General features: G+C 38.9%; 1 protein-coding gene across 3 annotated transcripts in view; it reads left to right on the forward strand.

Moving 5' to 3' along the window:
* Positions 1–4,332: 4,332 nt before the first annotated feature.
* Positions 4,333–14,874, forward strand: part of HSDL2 (hydroxysteroid dehydrogenase like 2) — an 83,408-nt gene continuing 72,866 nt past the window's right edge. For all 3 annotated transcript variants that reach the window (XR_003790771.1, XM_029202671.1, XM_029202670.1), the window contains exon 1: positions 4,333–4,459. Coding sequence is in view for 2 of the 3 variants with exons in the window: in XM_029202671.1 (XP_029058504.1) it covers positions 4,443–4,459 (17 nt within the window). In the remaining variant the exon portion in view is untranslated. The remainder of the gene's footprint in view (positions 4,460–14,874) is intronic.

Raw genomic sequence — 14,874 nt, forward strand, 5'->3', positions numbered from 1 at the left:
CTAGGTGGGAGACTCAGGAGTGTTCTGAGACAACTGCTCCCCAACCCCAAACTTTCTTTCATATGTTATAGGAGAAAGTTCACCCTTGAAGGAGCTATGGAAAGGGGAAGGCTAGTTCCACTCGTGGTTGCAAGATAGATGCAGCTGTTCCAAGCATCACATCCAGAAATAACAATAGAAGAAAAGAGGCAATCTATTCTGTGGTCTCTTTAAGAAAGAAAAAACTTTAAGAAAACCTTTCCCAGCAGACCTCACATTTGCCAGAACTAGAAAACACCAGCTGCTAAACAAGGCATTGACTGGTGAACAATGATGTACACACAAAGGCTTTTATTGCAATATTGTTTATAATATAGACAATATTGAAACACCTTAAAATGTCCATCACAAATGGTAAAATTAATATGGAGTATATTCATGTAAAAGAAAACTATGCACCTAAGATAGGCTGGGAACTGGGATGTGGGACCCTTTACTGGGCAAATGTCTCCTCCAGCAACAGAATACAGAGAAACTATAAGGGACTAAAAATAACTGCATGCATGGCAGTGGAGTGATTAAGAACAATGTTCCAAAAAGGCCACAAACCGACTGCCACTTGTGAAGTGCCTGGAGCAGAAGCAGGGTACTGCGCATGATCCCTGCACACAGCACCACCACGGGGGAGGGCAGACCATCTAAGCCGCCCCTCCTGCCCGATTCACCATCTGCCCCTACCCTCGCTCTATTTAAGGAACCAGCCCACCCTCCTTGGAGAGTGAGCAAGGGCACCTGTTTCTTATTTTCACTCCCAATAAAGCCTTGCCTTAATTTCTCCTCTGGCCTCTTATCAATTTCTATTGATTAAAGAGTCCAAGGACCCAGGTTGGTAACACACCTATTAAAAAAAAAAGTTAAGGTGAACTTTTGGGTATAAACTTGGAAAGATGTTTATGATACATTAAGTAAAACAAAAAAAGTTTCCAAAACAATAGAATATATATAATTTCCCCTATGCTTTTTTAAAATCAATCAAAATCTATATAAAAATTTCGAAGTCTTAAAGGATACATGCCGAACTGTTAACAATGATTATCCCTGAAGGGTGATATTAGAAACTTTCACTTTCTTTAGATGTTGGAATAATGTATTATCAGAAAAATATAGACATTAAAATACAGCAATGAAGTTAATATCCAACATTTACTAATTAAATGACTGGCAACAATTCACTGAGCAATAAAAGGTGCAGTTAGGGGTCCTATTGGGAAGATTTGGTACCTTGTCAGAAGCAACTGCTATACCCTCAAAACACCAAGGATTTCCCTTGGGGTGAAAGGAATGGAAAGTTTCAACAGATCTCTGACTCTTCCAATGTGCTTGAAAGCATCTGCTGTTAGTCACATTGGATTGCTGGCCTTCGACCAGCAGTTAGTAATTTTATATTTGACTGAAGAAGCCTAGAATATCTTAAAAAGCAAGTTGAAAAATCACAACGGCAAATTACAACACACTAAAGCAGTGTTTTCCAAATGGTAGGTTATGATCCAAGAATGAGGCATTGAAATAACTTTGTAGGTCATGATCAACTTAAAAAAAAAAACCAAAAAATGGGGTACTACATAATAGATTCAAATAAAATAGAAAACCGTGTACAGGGTCTGGATGAGAAATTTATGTATGTGGGTTGTGGTCAACAAATTTGAATTCTACACTGCATTCTACACTTTAAGAAAATATACCCTTATGCAAGGTCAGGGTTAGAAGAGTCCTAATTTGACAGTAAGATTAAACTTGTTTTCAGTGTCATATCCTTTGATATTTCAGTTCAAGTTGGCATTTTCAGCCTCCTATGTATTTGAAAAGCACTTTTTAAAATTGGAGAATTAAACTTGATAGGCTTTTTTTTTGGCTGTGCCACGCGGCTTTTGGGATCTTAGTTCCCCGATCAGGGATCAAATCCCCACCCTCAGCAGTGAGAGCACAGAGTCCTAACCACTGGACCGCCAGGGAAGTCCCAAACTTGATAGACTGTATTTATTTATTTATTATTTATTTATTTGGCTAAGCCAGGTCTTAGTTGTGGCACGCCGGATCTTTGTTGCGGCATGCGGGATCTTTTGTTGCGGTGCTTGGACTCAGTAGTTGTGGCGCAAGGGCTTAGTTGCCCCACAGCATGTGGGATCTCAGTTCCCTGACCAGGGATCGAAACTGGAAGGCGGATTCTTAACCACTGGACCACCAGGGGAGTCCCTTGATAGACTTTAGAGTCACAAAAAGTGAAGATAAGTTTGACTATTTTGACAATTTGTTCTAATGATAAAAAGTATTTCTTTAAGGAATTTAAAATTTATGCCTCCTCTTATTTCCCCTTTATGAGGGTCCTATAAGGAACCTCATGCTATTTTTGGCTTAATCCAAGTCAGATTATAACGTCACAATATTGTTAATAAATTAACATTTTGCAGTATTGTATAACTGTGAATTTTAAAATACCAGTGCCATCTAGTGGTTACTCTCAAGAAGTTTCCTCTCTCTTGGTTATACACTCAAGAGTGGAATTGCTCTTTTGTAGGTAGATACCCAGTAGCTGGTAACCATACTTTAACCTTTGGGGGAACTGCAAAACAGTTTTCCAAAGTGACTGTGCCATTTTACATTCCCACCAGCAATGTATGAGGGTTCCAATTTCTCTACATCTTGGCCAACACTTAGTATTTTCCATCTTTTCTATTATAGCTATCCTAGTGGATGTAAAGTGGAATCTCACTGGTCTTGATTTGTATTTCCCTAATAACTATTGCTGTTGGGCATCTTTTCATGTGCTTGCTTGTTCGTTTATCTTCTTTGGAGAAATGTCTATTGAGGTCCTTTGCTCACGTTTAAATTGGAGGTTCATCTTTTTGTTGCTGAGTTGTAAAAGTTCTTTATAGATTCTGGATACTAGACATTGTCAGATATATGATTTGCAAATATTTTCTTTCATTCTGTAGGTTGCCTTCACTTTCTTGAATGAGTGGAGAGTAAGATTTTTCATCTAACAGTCCCTATCAACACACTCTCTAAAACACCTAACATTTACAATAGTCTAAAGAACTCATTAGTGGGGACTTCCCTGGCGGTCCAGTGGTTAAGAATCTGGGCTTCCACTGAAGGGGGCACACGTCTGATCCCTGGTCGGGGAACTAAAAGCCCCTATGCCGGCCAGTGCGGCCAAATAATAAATAAATATGAAGATAACCTTTAAGGAAAAAAAAACGCATTGGTTACTCCTTGTTCCTTCTACATAAGCAGAGAACGTGCCTTTTTTTGCCCCACTGTATCTCCAGTGACCAGCACCCACTCGGTGCTAATATTTCTTGAATAAGTAAATTCCTCCGGAGTCTCTAAGGACCGTATCACAGATCTCAAATTCAAATGCCTATGAGACTGGCAAGTGATATAAATGAATAAATAGAGACATTTAGGGCTTGTAATAAAAGAGAGAGTACATATCCTATTTCCAGGTTACTTTTTTTTTTTTTCAGGTTACTTTATCTACTCACATAACCTCATCATCCTGCTCTACCTCTTCAAAATAGAATTTCTTCACGTCTACCTAAAAATATTATGCCGGTCTCTAGTTCATTAGAGTAGCTGAGTTATGTCCAAGGTATACTACCAAAAGCAATACCGGCTCCCAGAATTCACCTTATTCCACCACTGAGTCTGGGAATTTCCTCGCCGAGATATTGGCTAAGAGTCGAAAAATCAGAGTTAACTTAGTTCTTCGGTGCGACTATTGCAGATCTCTGATCCAGAAGCTGCCCCTCACCCCAGAGCTGTTTATCTATAGTCTGGCCGGCTTTGGTCCAGATTCCGCGGGAGAGTCGAAATGCGCCGCTGGCCGGAAGAGTGCTTATCTGCCCAGGAAAAGCGTTCCTAAGAGGGGCCTCCGAGGGCGCGCGTGCAGCTGGGCAGGCGTCCAGGTGCCGGCGTGGACGGCGAGGGAACCGAGAGCCAAAGTCCGCTGAGAAGCCGCACCTCAGCCCTCAAGGTCCCTGGTGCACGACTCAAACGCCCCCCACGCCCCCAACCCGGCAAAGGAACTCAGCGCTGCGGCGAGGAACCCTTCACAGGCCAGGGAAAGGTGTACTCAGCGGCTGACGCGTCCAGCATTCTAGCGGCGGGCTGGAGACCAATTGTCACCGTAGAGCCCCCGCAAGAGGGGCGGGGCGGAGTTGTCTCTCACAGCGCTTGCGCTTAGGGTCGGTTTCCAGGGGCCAGGCAGGCGGGAGGCGGAAACCAGCGCCGAGCGCCACGGAGGCCCACTGCGTGCGCAGGCGCACTCAGCCACCTTCCGTTTCTTGGAGCGCCCAATTCCCCCGCAGACCTCGGGGCGGGGCCAAGTGCGGGGAGAAGTCACCCTCTCAGTATCCGCTCGTTGAGGCCGTTGTCGCCACCGCCTCCAATCTGCAACAGTCATGTTGCCCAACACGGGGTAAGGGGAATCGGGAGCCGCGGGGAAGAAACCCCGCCGGGCGAAGTGGATGGCATGGGTGGCCCGGCCCCCGCGGTGGGAGGGTTAATGAAGCTGCCCGGCGAGGTCTGGAGCGCTGGTCCGCGCTGGACACAATGTTCCTCGAATCTGCGGTAACTTGTGAAAAGTAACGCAGAGTTGTGTACTTCAGGGTGGCAGTCACGTTACAGCCTCTTCCACAGGTAAAGGATCCAGAGTGAGGTGTCCCGCCGACCCCAAGGCGGGTCCCACTTTGGGTTTAGCAGTAGCTGCGTGCCTTGCCGAAGGCCGCGAGTTCTAGGTGAAAGGTCACTGGAACACTGGTGCGCCTAATGAGTCTCCACTTACTCGGAACGCTCGATTCTGGAAGAAGAAAATAATGAGGTGTTTAAAAAGGGATTTCAAATTAGTAACAAACTAAACTAATCTTAAAATATGGTTATCTTTGGGGGGGACTTTTTTCCCTTTTAAAAGATATGAAGTTGTAAAATACACATAAGGAATAATTTGCCACCTTAACCATTTTTAAGTGTACGGTTGGTTAAGTAGTGTTAAGTATGTTTGCATTGTTGTGCAACTAATTTGCAGAACTTTTGCGACTTGAGAAACAAACTCTATACCAGTTAAACTACTCCTCCACCCCCGTCTCATTCTGTTTTGTTTCTATACTGTATGGGTGTTTTGAGCTGAGTGCCAAGTCCGTTCTGTAATTTGCTTGAAACATATAGGTTCGTTGCCAAAACACTTAAACAGCTCAGAAGGTTGAGTTTCCTTATCCTTAACTCAGCCTCCTACTTACTCTCTGGTAGGTTTCCAAAAATATTCTGTGCATTTATAAATATATTTGGGTACAGAGTCCTAAACACACACACACACCCACCCCACTTTAAAAAATAGTAGCAAAGTCCCTTCTGGGCCTTGGTATTTTTAGCTAATATGTCTTGGAACGTATTTTCAGTACATGTTGATCTTCCTCCCTTTTAATAGTTACATGGTGTTCTGTTTGTTTAAGCAACCCCCTGTCATTGGATACCAGATCATTTCTAGTTTTTTGTTACTCCTTCTTTGCTGCAATGATTATCCTTGTATTCACCTGTTTGCACATATTTGAGTGTATCCATATGATAAATTCTTGGAAATGAAGCTGTTGGATCAAAGAGTATAGGTAATTAAAATTTTGATAGCTAATACCAATAGCCTTCCAAAGAGATTGCACATCCAAAAGGATGAATGAGATTTCCTAGTCCAACACGTTGGCAAACAGCAAAATGTTTGATAATAAAAATATTTGTTTTGATAATAAAAATCTAACTAGAGAAAAAAATGGCACCTCATTATAGTTAAAATTTGTATCAAAGAGCGAGGATGAGGATCTTTTTATATGTTTAAAGCAGCAGTTCTCATCAAGGAGCAATTTTGACCCCCATAGGACATTTGGCAATATCTGGGAACATTTTTGATTGTCACAATTGAGGGGGGTTGCTACTGGTGTCTAATAGGTGGAGTCCAGAGATGCTGGTAAACATAATGGACAGGATAGCCCCCTTCAACAAAGAATTATCTTGTCCAAAATGTCTTTAGTAGTGTAGAGATTGAGAAATCCTGGTTTAAAGCCAGCTGTGTATCTTTTTCTTTGCCTGGCTTACACAATTAGGTTTTTGGTTGATCTCTAAGCTCTCTAGTGTAAAAATATTTGTTCTATATCATATGTGTTAGAAATGTTTTTCTCTGTTTTTTTCATTGCATCGAGTTTGATTATCCAATTTGTTTACCATGCAGAAATATGTCCTTTTATCAAGTCAGAGTTATCAGTCTATTCTTTTTTTTGTTTTTGGCTGCACCCTGTGGCATGCGGATCTTAGTTCCCCGACCAGAGATGAACCTGCGCCCTTGGCAGTGAAAGCACAGAGTCCTAACCACTGGACGGCCAGGGAATTCCCCTCAATCTATTCTTTTAAAGTTTTTGTGTTTTTGTGACAAAGCTATAAGGCCATCTTAAACTAAGTTTTTTGTTTTATAATTTTTAAGTATTCTTTTAGTATTTCTGTGGGTTTTTTTCCCCACTCAGATTTTTATCTACCTGAAATGAAATACTGTTTTGCATACTATTTTGGCATAGGAAGTGAGTTAGGAAACCCACTTATTTTGGTTCAGATGGCTGGCTGTGCAGTTGTTCCAGCACCATTGGCTGACTAGTTATTTTTTTCTTTCTATTAGAAATTCCACCTCTGAATTCTTGTATATCTAGGGGTCTTTTTAAAAATTCTATTACGTTGGTCTGTCTATTCATGTACCAGTACTAAACTATTTTAATTGCTCTAGTTTTATAAAATGCTTTAGTATCTTGGAAAGCTAGTTCCTGCCTCTTTTGGATTTCTTCTCAGAATTTTAAGTGATTGTTTTTCTTTCCTAAAGTTAAAAGTTTCATCAAACAAAGTTAACTTTGTTAACTTTGTTAACTAAACAAAGTTAAAAGTTTCATCACATTTACCATGATTTTGAGGTCCCAGAGAATTTTGGTAAATTGTAGTGTAGGTTAACTCTACTTCAGCAAGTTTTAGGCATCTACCAATAGTACTGAGGAATTTGGAACCTTTTTTCTTTCTTGCCTTCTATACTCTGGTTCTAATGCTTTATAGGTGGAGGAGTTCCTTAGTAGTACTAAGGCCTGGTCTTCAGGTTAAGAGGAAAGCTGCCTTTGCCCTTCTTTCTGCCAATTCCTGAGACCTTGAGCATGAAAATGTCCTTTATCCTACTGGGAATGAATCCAACTAAACCAAAGGCAAAGGGGTAGAGCTTTTTTTTTTTCTCTCTCTCCTTCCTCATTTTTTAAAAAAATTTATTTAAAAATTTGTTTTTATTTATGTATTTTATTGAAGTATAGCTTATTTATAATGTGTTAATTTCTGCTGTATAGCAAAGTAATTCAGTGATACATATATCACACACATGCATTCTTTTTCATATTCTTTTCCATTTTGGTTTATCACAGATATTGAATATAGTTCCCTGTGCTATATAGAACCTTGTTGTTTATCCATCCTGTATATAATAGTTTGCATCTGCTAGGGATAGGGCTTTTTAAAGCAACAATTGGGACATTTTCATCTAAATACTTACGTTTAAAAAAATCATTTTAACACTCTATGCATACTCCCTTTTGTATAAAAAGAAGGGAAAATTATACACACATACACACATGATGTGTCTTATGTATGTGTGTGTGTGTTTGCATATTTTTCAAAACAAAAATATGAGAAGGGTAAGCTAGAAATTAAGGAATCTAGTTACCTATAGGCAAGGGATTGAACTTCTTTGAATATACACATTTATAAGTTTTGACTTTTAAATCATGTACATGTTTTACAACATCCCTCATCAAAGATGAGGGGAAAGAGGTAAGCTAAAATGGAATGCTACCATAAACAGAAGAACTTAACTATATGTCAAGTTTTTCACATAAACATACATAGAAAAATAATTCAATTAATTCTTCTTTATACTTTTAGCTCTCCAGTTAAAGATTGTTTATTTGCTTATCTATTTATTTATTATTTATTTTGGCTGCGCCAGGTCTTAGTTGCAGCACACAGGATCTTTGTTACAGCATGCAGGCTTCTTAGTTGCGGCATGAATAATTTTAACATAGTAATTTGTACACTCTTAGAGGGATTTGCTCTAAAGACAAAAAGAGTGCAAAGAGGGACTGCCCTGGTGGTGCAGTGCATAAGACTCCGCGCTCCCAATGCAGGGGACCCTGGTTTGATCCCTGGTCAGGGAACTAGATCCCACATGCATGCCGCAACTAAGGAGCCCGCCTGCTGCAACTAAGACCGAGCGCAACCAAATAAATGAATAAATAAATAAATAATGAGAGGAGAATGGGGAGCATCTATGCAAAAAAAAGTATAACTTTAAAAGAAAAAAGAGTGCAAAGAAATCTTGAACTTTACTTGGTAGATTTATTATTGGTAGTGGTATTAGTGTAGTGATTTGAATACTATTGTGTCTTACAGTATACAGTGTACCTGCCTCTTGTTGGTCTGCTTCTTTAACAGAAGAACAGATGAGGACCCTTACTCCTCTCAGCCACGGGCGAGAGTGCTACTGGAGTCTTTTTCTATCCCCTAAACTGGCTCTGGGGGCTCTTGTCCTTTTTTCTTCCAGAAAGCCATGTCTCTGTCAGAATCCCATTCTTGTCAAAAAAACTGTTAAAGTCTTGGATTTCTGTTTATCATATTTAACCTAGAAAGTTTAACATGTATATAACTTACCAATGTCTAAAGTAAAAAAGTTTTACCATTTTCCCAAACAATACAAGTACCTAGAAAAGTTGAACTCCAGTCACTCAGTTTTTAACTTATGTTATTGTAACAATATATTTTAATTCTATCTTTTTAATCTCCAAAATACTATTATTTATTATATTATTTATATTATTATAATTATCATTATAAATACTTTTTTAGATTTCCGTACTTAATTTACTAATATCTTTGGCTTTTATTCCTTCTAGCACCTCAGACCTTCAATCTGGGAACACTTTTCTTCTTTCTGTAGTAAATAAGGCATGAGAAAGAAAGAAAAAATATTTGGATTGGACTGAAAGAAACAATGCTGTCATTATTTGCAGATAATATGATTACATAGAAAACCAAAATAATGTATAACTAAATTATTAGATTTAATAAGAGTTTGACAAATTTTCAGGATACAAAAGTCAATGAGGAGAATTAGATTTCTGCACACAAGCAAAAATCAACAAGAAATACAGTACAATGGCAGTAAAAATGAGAAGTTCAAAATCCAGAATATGGGCTATACTACAGGACAAATGATCTATATTTTTCAGCCAATAAATGGCATAAAGAAAATGGAAAGGGGAGCTGTTGTAGATTAAAAGAGACTTATAAGATATACAGGCATACCTAGTTTTATTGTTTTTAACCTTTATTGTGCTTTGCAGATATTGTGTGTTTTACAAACTGAAAGTTTGTGGCAACCGTGCTTTGATGGTTAGCATTTTTTAGCAATGAAGTATTTTTTATTTAAGATATGTACATTTTTTTTAGACATAGTACTATTGCACACTTAACAGAGTACAGTGTAGACATAACATTTATATGCACTGGGAAACCAAAAAATTTGTGTGACTCGCTTTATTTCAATATTCACTTTATTGTAGTGGTTTGGAACTGAACTTACAATATCTTGAGGTATGTCTGTAACAAATTAATGCAATGTGAAGTCCTGACAGGATCCTGATTTGATCAAACCAACTGTAAAAAGACATTTTTGAGATAGTTGTTAAACTTTGCATATGGATAGGTACTAGTTGATATTGAGGAATTATTGTCAATTTTTTTAGTTGTGATAATGATATTGTTATATAAAAGTTAGAAATGCATGCTGAAGCATTTATAGGTGAGATTATATGACTTCTGAGATTGGCTTTCTGATTATCACTTTCAAATTTTGATAATTGTTGAATTGTTAAATAAAAATGGGAGCTTATTTTAGTATTTTCTCTATTTTTGAATATATTTGAAAACATCATAATAAAAATTAAAAAATGGTCTTTAAGCATCTTTGCGTTGTTAGTTGCAAGGGAAAGAATAGTAATTACACAGTGGAAAAATCTGATAACACCATGGTTGGATGGCCAAAATTAACATTACATTTGATTACAGAGAGACACTGTGTAGTTTCAGGTGTGAAATAGAGAGCAATACCATGTTAATGGATTGGAGCACTCAGTGTCATAAAGATGTCAGTTCTTCCCACATTGAATTCTAGATTCAGTACAGTTTCTATCAAAATCCCAACTGATTTTGTTTGTGCAATTAAATAAGCTGATTCTAAAATATATGTGGAAAGGCAAAGGTCCAAGTATATCCAAGAAAGCTGTTATATTTAAGACAGTGCAATCCATGTAGCCAAATGGAGCAGAATAGAGAGCCTAGAAACAGATATGTATATTTAGGGAGACTCAGTCTATGAGAAAGCTGACATTAAAGATCTGTGGGAATGATGGACTTTTCAGACTGGGACAGTTGGTTAGCCATACGGGGGAAAATGTAGTTGGATCCCTACGTCAATTCATATACAAAAATTCATTCCATGTAGATTAAAGACAAAAATTTAAAAGATAAACCATAAAACTTTTGGAAGAAAATTAATACAATTGTGGTTACAGATGGATTTCTTAACCCCAAAAGCATTGGCTGTAAAAGAAAAGATTCATAAATTCTGCTATATGAAAATAATTTCTGCTCATCAAAATATACTATAATTGTGAAAAGGAAGCCACAAATGAAAAGATTTTAAATCTTTAAAAGCTTATAGACTTTTATGAGTCATTAGGAAAAAAGTCAACCATGTAGAAAGATGAGCAAAATAAATTAATAGGAATTACTCAGAAGAAGGAACATAGTGAGTATTAACATGAAAATATATTCACCCTTATTAGTAATAAGGGAAATGTAAATTAAAACCATACTGAGATACTATTTCATATGTACCAGATTGTCAAAAATTTTAAATGTCTGACATCAAGTGTTGGGGAGGTGTGGAGCTGCAGGAACTCGTACTCATATATTGCTGCTGGTAGGAATATTAACCACTTTGAAGGAGGTTTGGCATTATTTGGGAAAGTTGAACTTCAGCATGTGTTTCAGTTACCTATTGCTTTAACAAACCACCCTAAAACTTAATGGTTTGAAATGACAATGCTTTATTATTATTCACACTTCTCTGGGTTGACTGGGTTCTTCTGCTCTATATAGTATAAGTTGAAGTCATTCATATGGCTCCTTTTAGCCGGGTTCTTGACTGGGGCTGAAACATCCTAAATGACCTCTTACCCTCTCTCCCATTGCCTCTCATCAGTTGATAATCTGTCTCTCTTCTTTACAGCATAGCATTTGGCTTCCAGGAGAAAATGGAAACTACCAGCCATTTTATAGCATGGTCTTGGAAATTCCAGAATATCATTTCATCATATTCTATTGCTCAAAAAAGTCATAAGGTGAACCCAGACTCAAGGGGAAGGGGAAAATATACTCCTTCTCTTGATGAAAGGGATGCCAAAGGATTTGTGGTCATGTTTAATCTACAACTGTGTCCTGTAATCCGGCAGGTTCACCTGTAGGTGTATGCCCTAGAGAAACTCATGCACATGTGACTGGAAAAAGTGTACAAGATTATTTTTAGCACCATTGTTCATAATAGAAAAAAAAAAACCTGGAAACGATCCCCAAAGTCCATAAGCAGTAGAATGAATAAGTATAGTATGTTCATATGTGAAATATTGTATATTAATTAAAATAAGTGTAACTATTTGCACCAAGATATGGGTAAGTCTCCAAACCATGTTTCGTGAAGGAAGCAAGTCATAGAGTAACATATACTGTATGAATCTATTATATAAAGTTCAACATTAGGCAAAAATTAAACAGTTTATTGTTCAGATCATGGTTAGGCAAACTTTATCTGTAAAGGTCCAGATAGTAAATATTTTAGATTTCCTGGGCAAGAGGCAAAATTGGAGATACTATGTAGGTGTAAGAGATGTATCTATAACATCACATATAAGAGATGTATGTATAATGAGAGGAAACCAATTTCCACGGTATTTTTTAATTGGTGAAATTCAAAATAAGTACTTTTTTTGTAATACATATCTACTAATGACAAGAATGAAATTCTTTTCTGGGGAGAAGGAAGAGTGTGTTGGTTTCCTAGGGCTGCCGTAACAAAGTACCACCAATTGAGTGGCTTTAAACAAATTTATTTTCTTAAAGTTCTGGAGGCTGGAAGTATGAAGTCCAGGTGTTAGCAGGGCCATGCTCTGAAATTCTGGGTAGAATTCTTCCTTACCTCTTCCTAGCTTCTGGTGATAGCTGGCAGTCCTTGTGTTCTTAGCTTGTAGCTGTTTTGTTCCTGTCTCTGCCTCTGTCATCATGTGGTATCCTCCTTGTGTGTCTGTCTTTACATAGTCTTTCCTCCTCTTAAAGAGACACCAGTCATATTGGATTAAGGATCCACCCTACTCCAGTATGACCTCATTATAACTAATCACATCTGCACCAACCCTGTTTCCAAATAAGGTCTCATTCGGAGGTACTGGAGGTTAGGACTTCAACATATCCTAACATTTTGGTAGATATAATTCAATCTGTGACAGGGAGGTACAATTGTATTTTGGTGAATACAGTTCAATCCATAACAGGGAGATAATGTTTTGCTTAATTTGGGTTCAAAATTGGTGTTCCCTATCATCAAATTGATCATACATGTTCATCTGTGAAAACGATTCTTCACTCTAGGGCTATGCACAAAGCAGATGGAGGGTTGGGTTTAGTCCTGGGCTTAGACATAGAGATGTAAGTGTTAGGAATAGTAAAAAAACAAGGGAATGAGTAATAATATTTAAAGTGTTGTGAGAGGAGATTGGTTCAAGATGGTGGAGTAGAAGGACATGCGCTCACTCCCTCTTGGGAGAGCACTGGAATCACAACTACCTGCTGAATAATCATCGACAAGAAGACACTGGAAATCAACAAAAAAGATACCCCACATCCAAAGACAAAGGAGGAACCGCAATGAGACGGTAGGAAGGGTGCAATCACAATAAAATCAAATCCCATAACTGCTGGGTGGGTGACTCACAAACTGGAGAATGATTATACCCCAGAAGTCCACCCACTGGAGTGAAGGTTCTGAGCCCCACGTCAGGCTTCCCAACCTGGGGGTCTGGCAACGAGAGGAGGAATTCCCAGAGCATCAGATTTTGAAGGCTAGTGGGATTTGATTGCAGGACTTCGACAGGACTGGGGGGAACAGAGACTCCACTCTTGGAGGGCACATACAAAGTAGTGTGCGCACCAGGACCCGGCAGTAGGAGCAATGACCCCATAGGAGACTGAACCAGACCTACCTGCTAGTGTTGGAGGGTCTCCTGCAGAGGCAGGGGGCAGCTGTGACTCACTGCAGGGACAAGGACACTAGCAGTAGAAGTTCTGGGAAGTACACCCTGGCGTGAGCCCTCCAGGAGTGCGCCATTAGCCCCACCAAGGAGCCTGTGGGCTCCAGTGCTAGGTCGCCTCAGGCCAAACAACCAGTAGGGAGGGAACTCAACTGCACCCATCAGCAGACAAGTTTTACTGAGCTCTGCCTGCCAGGGCAATACCCAGCTCTACCCACCACCAGTTCCTCGCATCAGGAAGCTTGCACAACCCTCTTAGCCTCATCTGCCAGAGGGCAGACAGCATAAGCAAGAAGAACTACAATCCTGCAGCCTGTGGGAAAAAAACCACATTCACAGAAAGACAAGATGAAAAGGCAGAGGACTAGGTACCCGATGAAGGAACAAGATAACCCCACCCCCCCCACCAAAAAAACTAAATGAAGTGGAGATAGGCAGCCATTCAGAATAATGATACTGAAGATGATCCAGGACCTTGGAAAAAGAATGGAGGCAAAGATTGAGAAGATGCAAGAAATGTTTAACAAAGACCTAGAAGAGTTAAAGAACAAACACCTAGAAGAATTAAAGGACAAACAGATGAACAATACAATAACTGAAATTAAAAATACACTAGAAGGAATCAATAGCAGAGTAACTGAGGCAGAAGAACAGATAAGTGACCTGAAAGAATGGTAGAATTCACTGCCACAGAACAGAATAAAGAAAAAAGAATGAAAATAAATGAAGACCGCCTAAGAGACCTCTAGGACAACATTAAATGCACCAACATTCGCATTATAGGGGTCCCAGAAGGAGAAGAGAGAGAGAAAGGACCTGAGAAAATATTTGAAGAGATTATAGTCAGAAACTTCCCTAACATGGGAAAGAAAATAGCCACCCAAGTCCAGGAAGCGTGGAGAGTCCCAGGCAGGATAAACCCAAGGAGAAACACACTGAGACACATAGTAATCAAATTGATAAAAAAGACAAACATTGTTAAAAGCAACAAGGGAAAAACGACAAATGACATACAAGGGAACTCCCATAAGGTTAACAGCTGATTTCTCAGCAGAAACTCTACAAGCCAGAAGGGAGTGGCACGATATTTAAAGTGATGAAAGGGAAGAACTGACAACCATGATTACTCTGTCTGGCAAGGATCTCATTCAGATTCGACGGAGAAATCAAAGCTTTGCAGACAAGCAAAAGCTAAGAGAATTCAGCACAGCACCACCAAACCAGCTCACAACAGATGCTAAAGGAACTTCTCTAAGTGGAAAAAACAGAAGAAAAGGACCTACAAAAACTAACCCCAAACAATTAAGAAAATGGTAATACAAACATACATATTGATAGTTACCTTAAATGTGAATGGATTAAATGCTCCAACCAAAAGACACAGGCTTGCTGAATGGATACAAAAACAAGA

The sequence above is a fragment of the Monodon monoceros genome, unplaced genomic scaffold (genome assembly GCF_005190385.1).
Source record: "Monodon monoceros isolate NGI ecotype Baffin Bay Population unplaced genomic scaffold, NGI_Narwhal_1 Super_Scaffold_5, whole genome shotgun sequence".
Lineage (NCBI taxonomy): Eukaryota > Metazoa > Chordata > Mammalia > Artiodactyla > Monodontidae > Monodon > Monodon monoceros.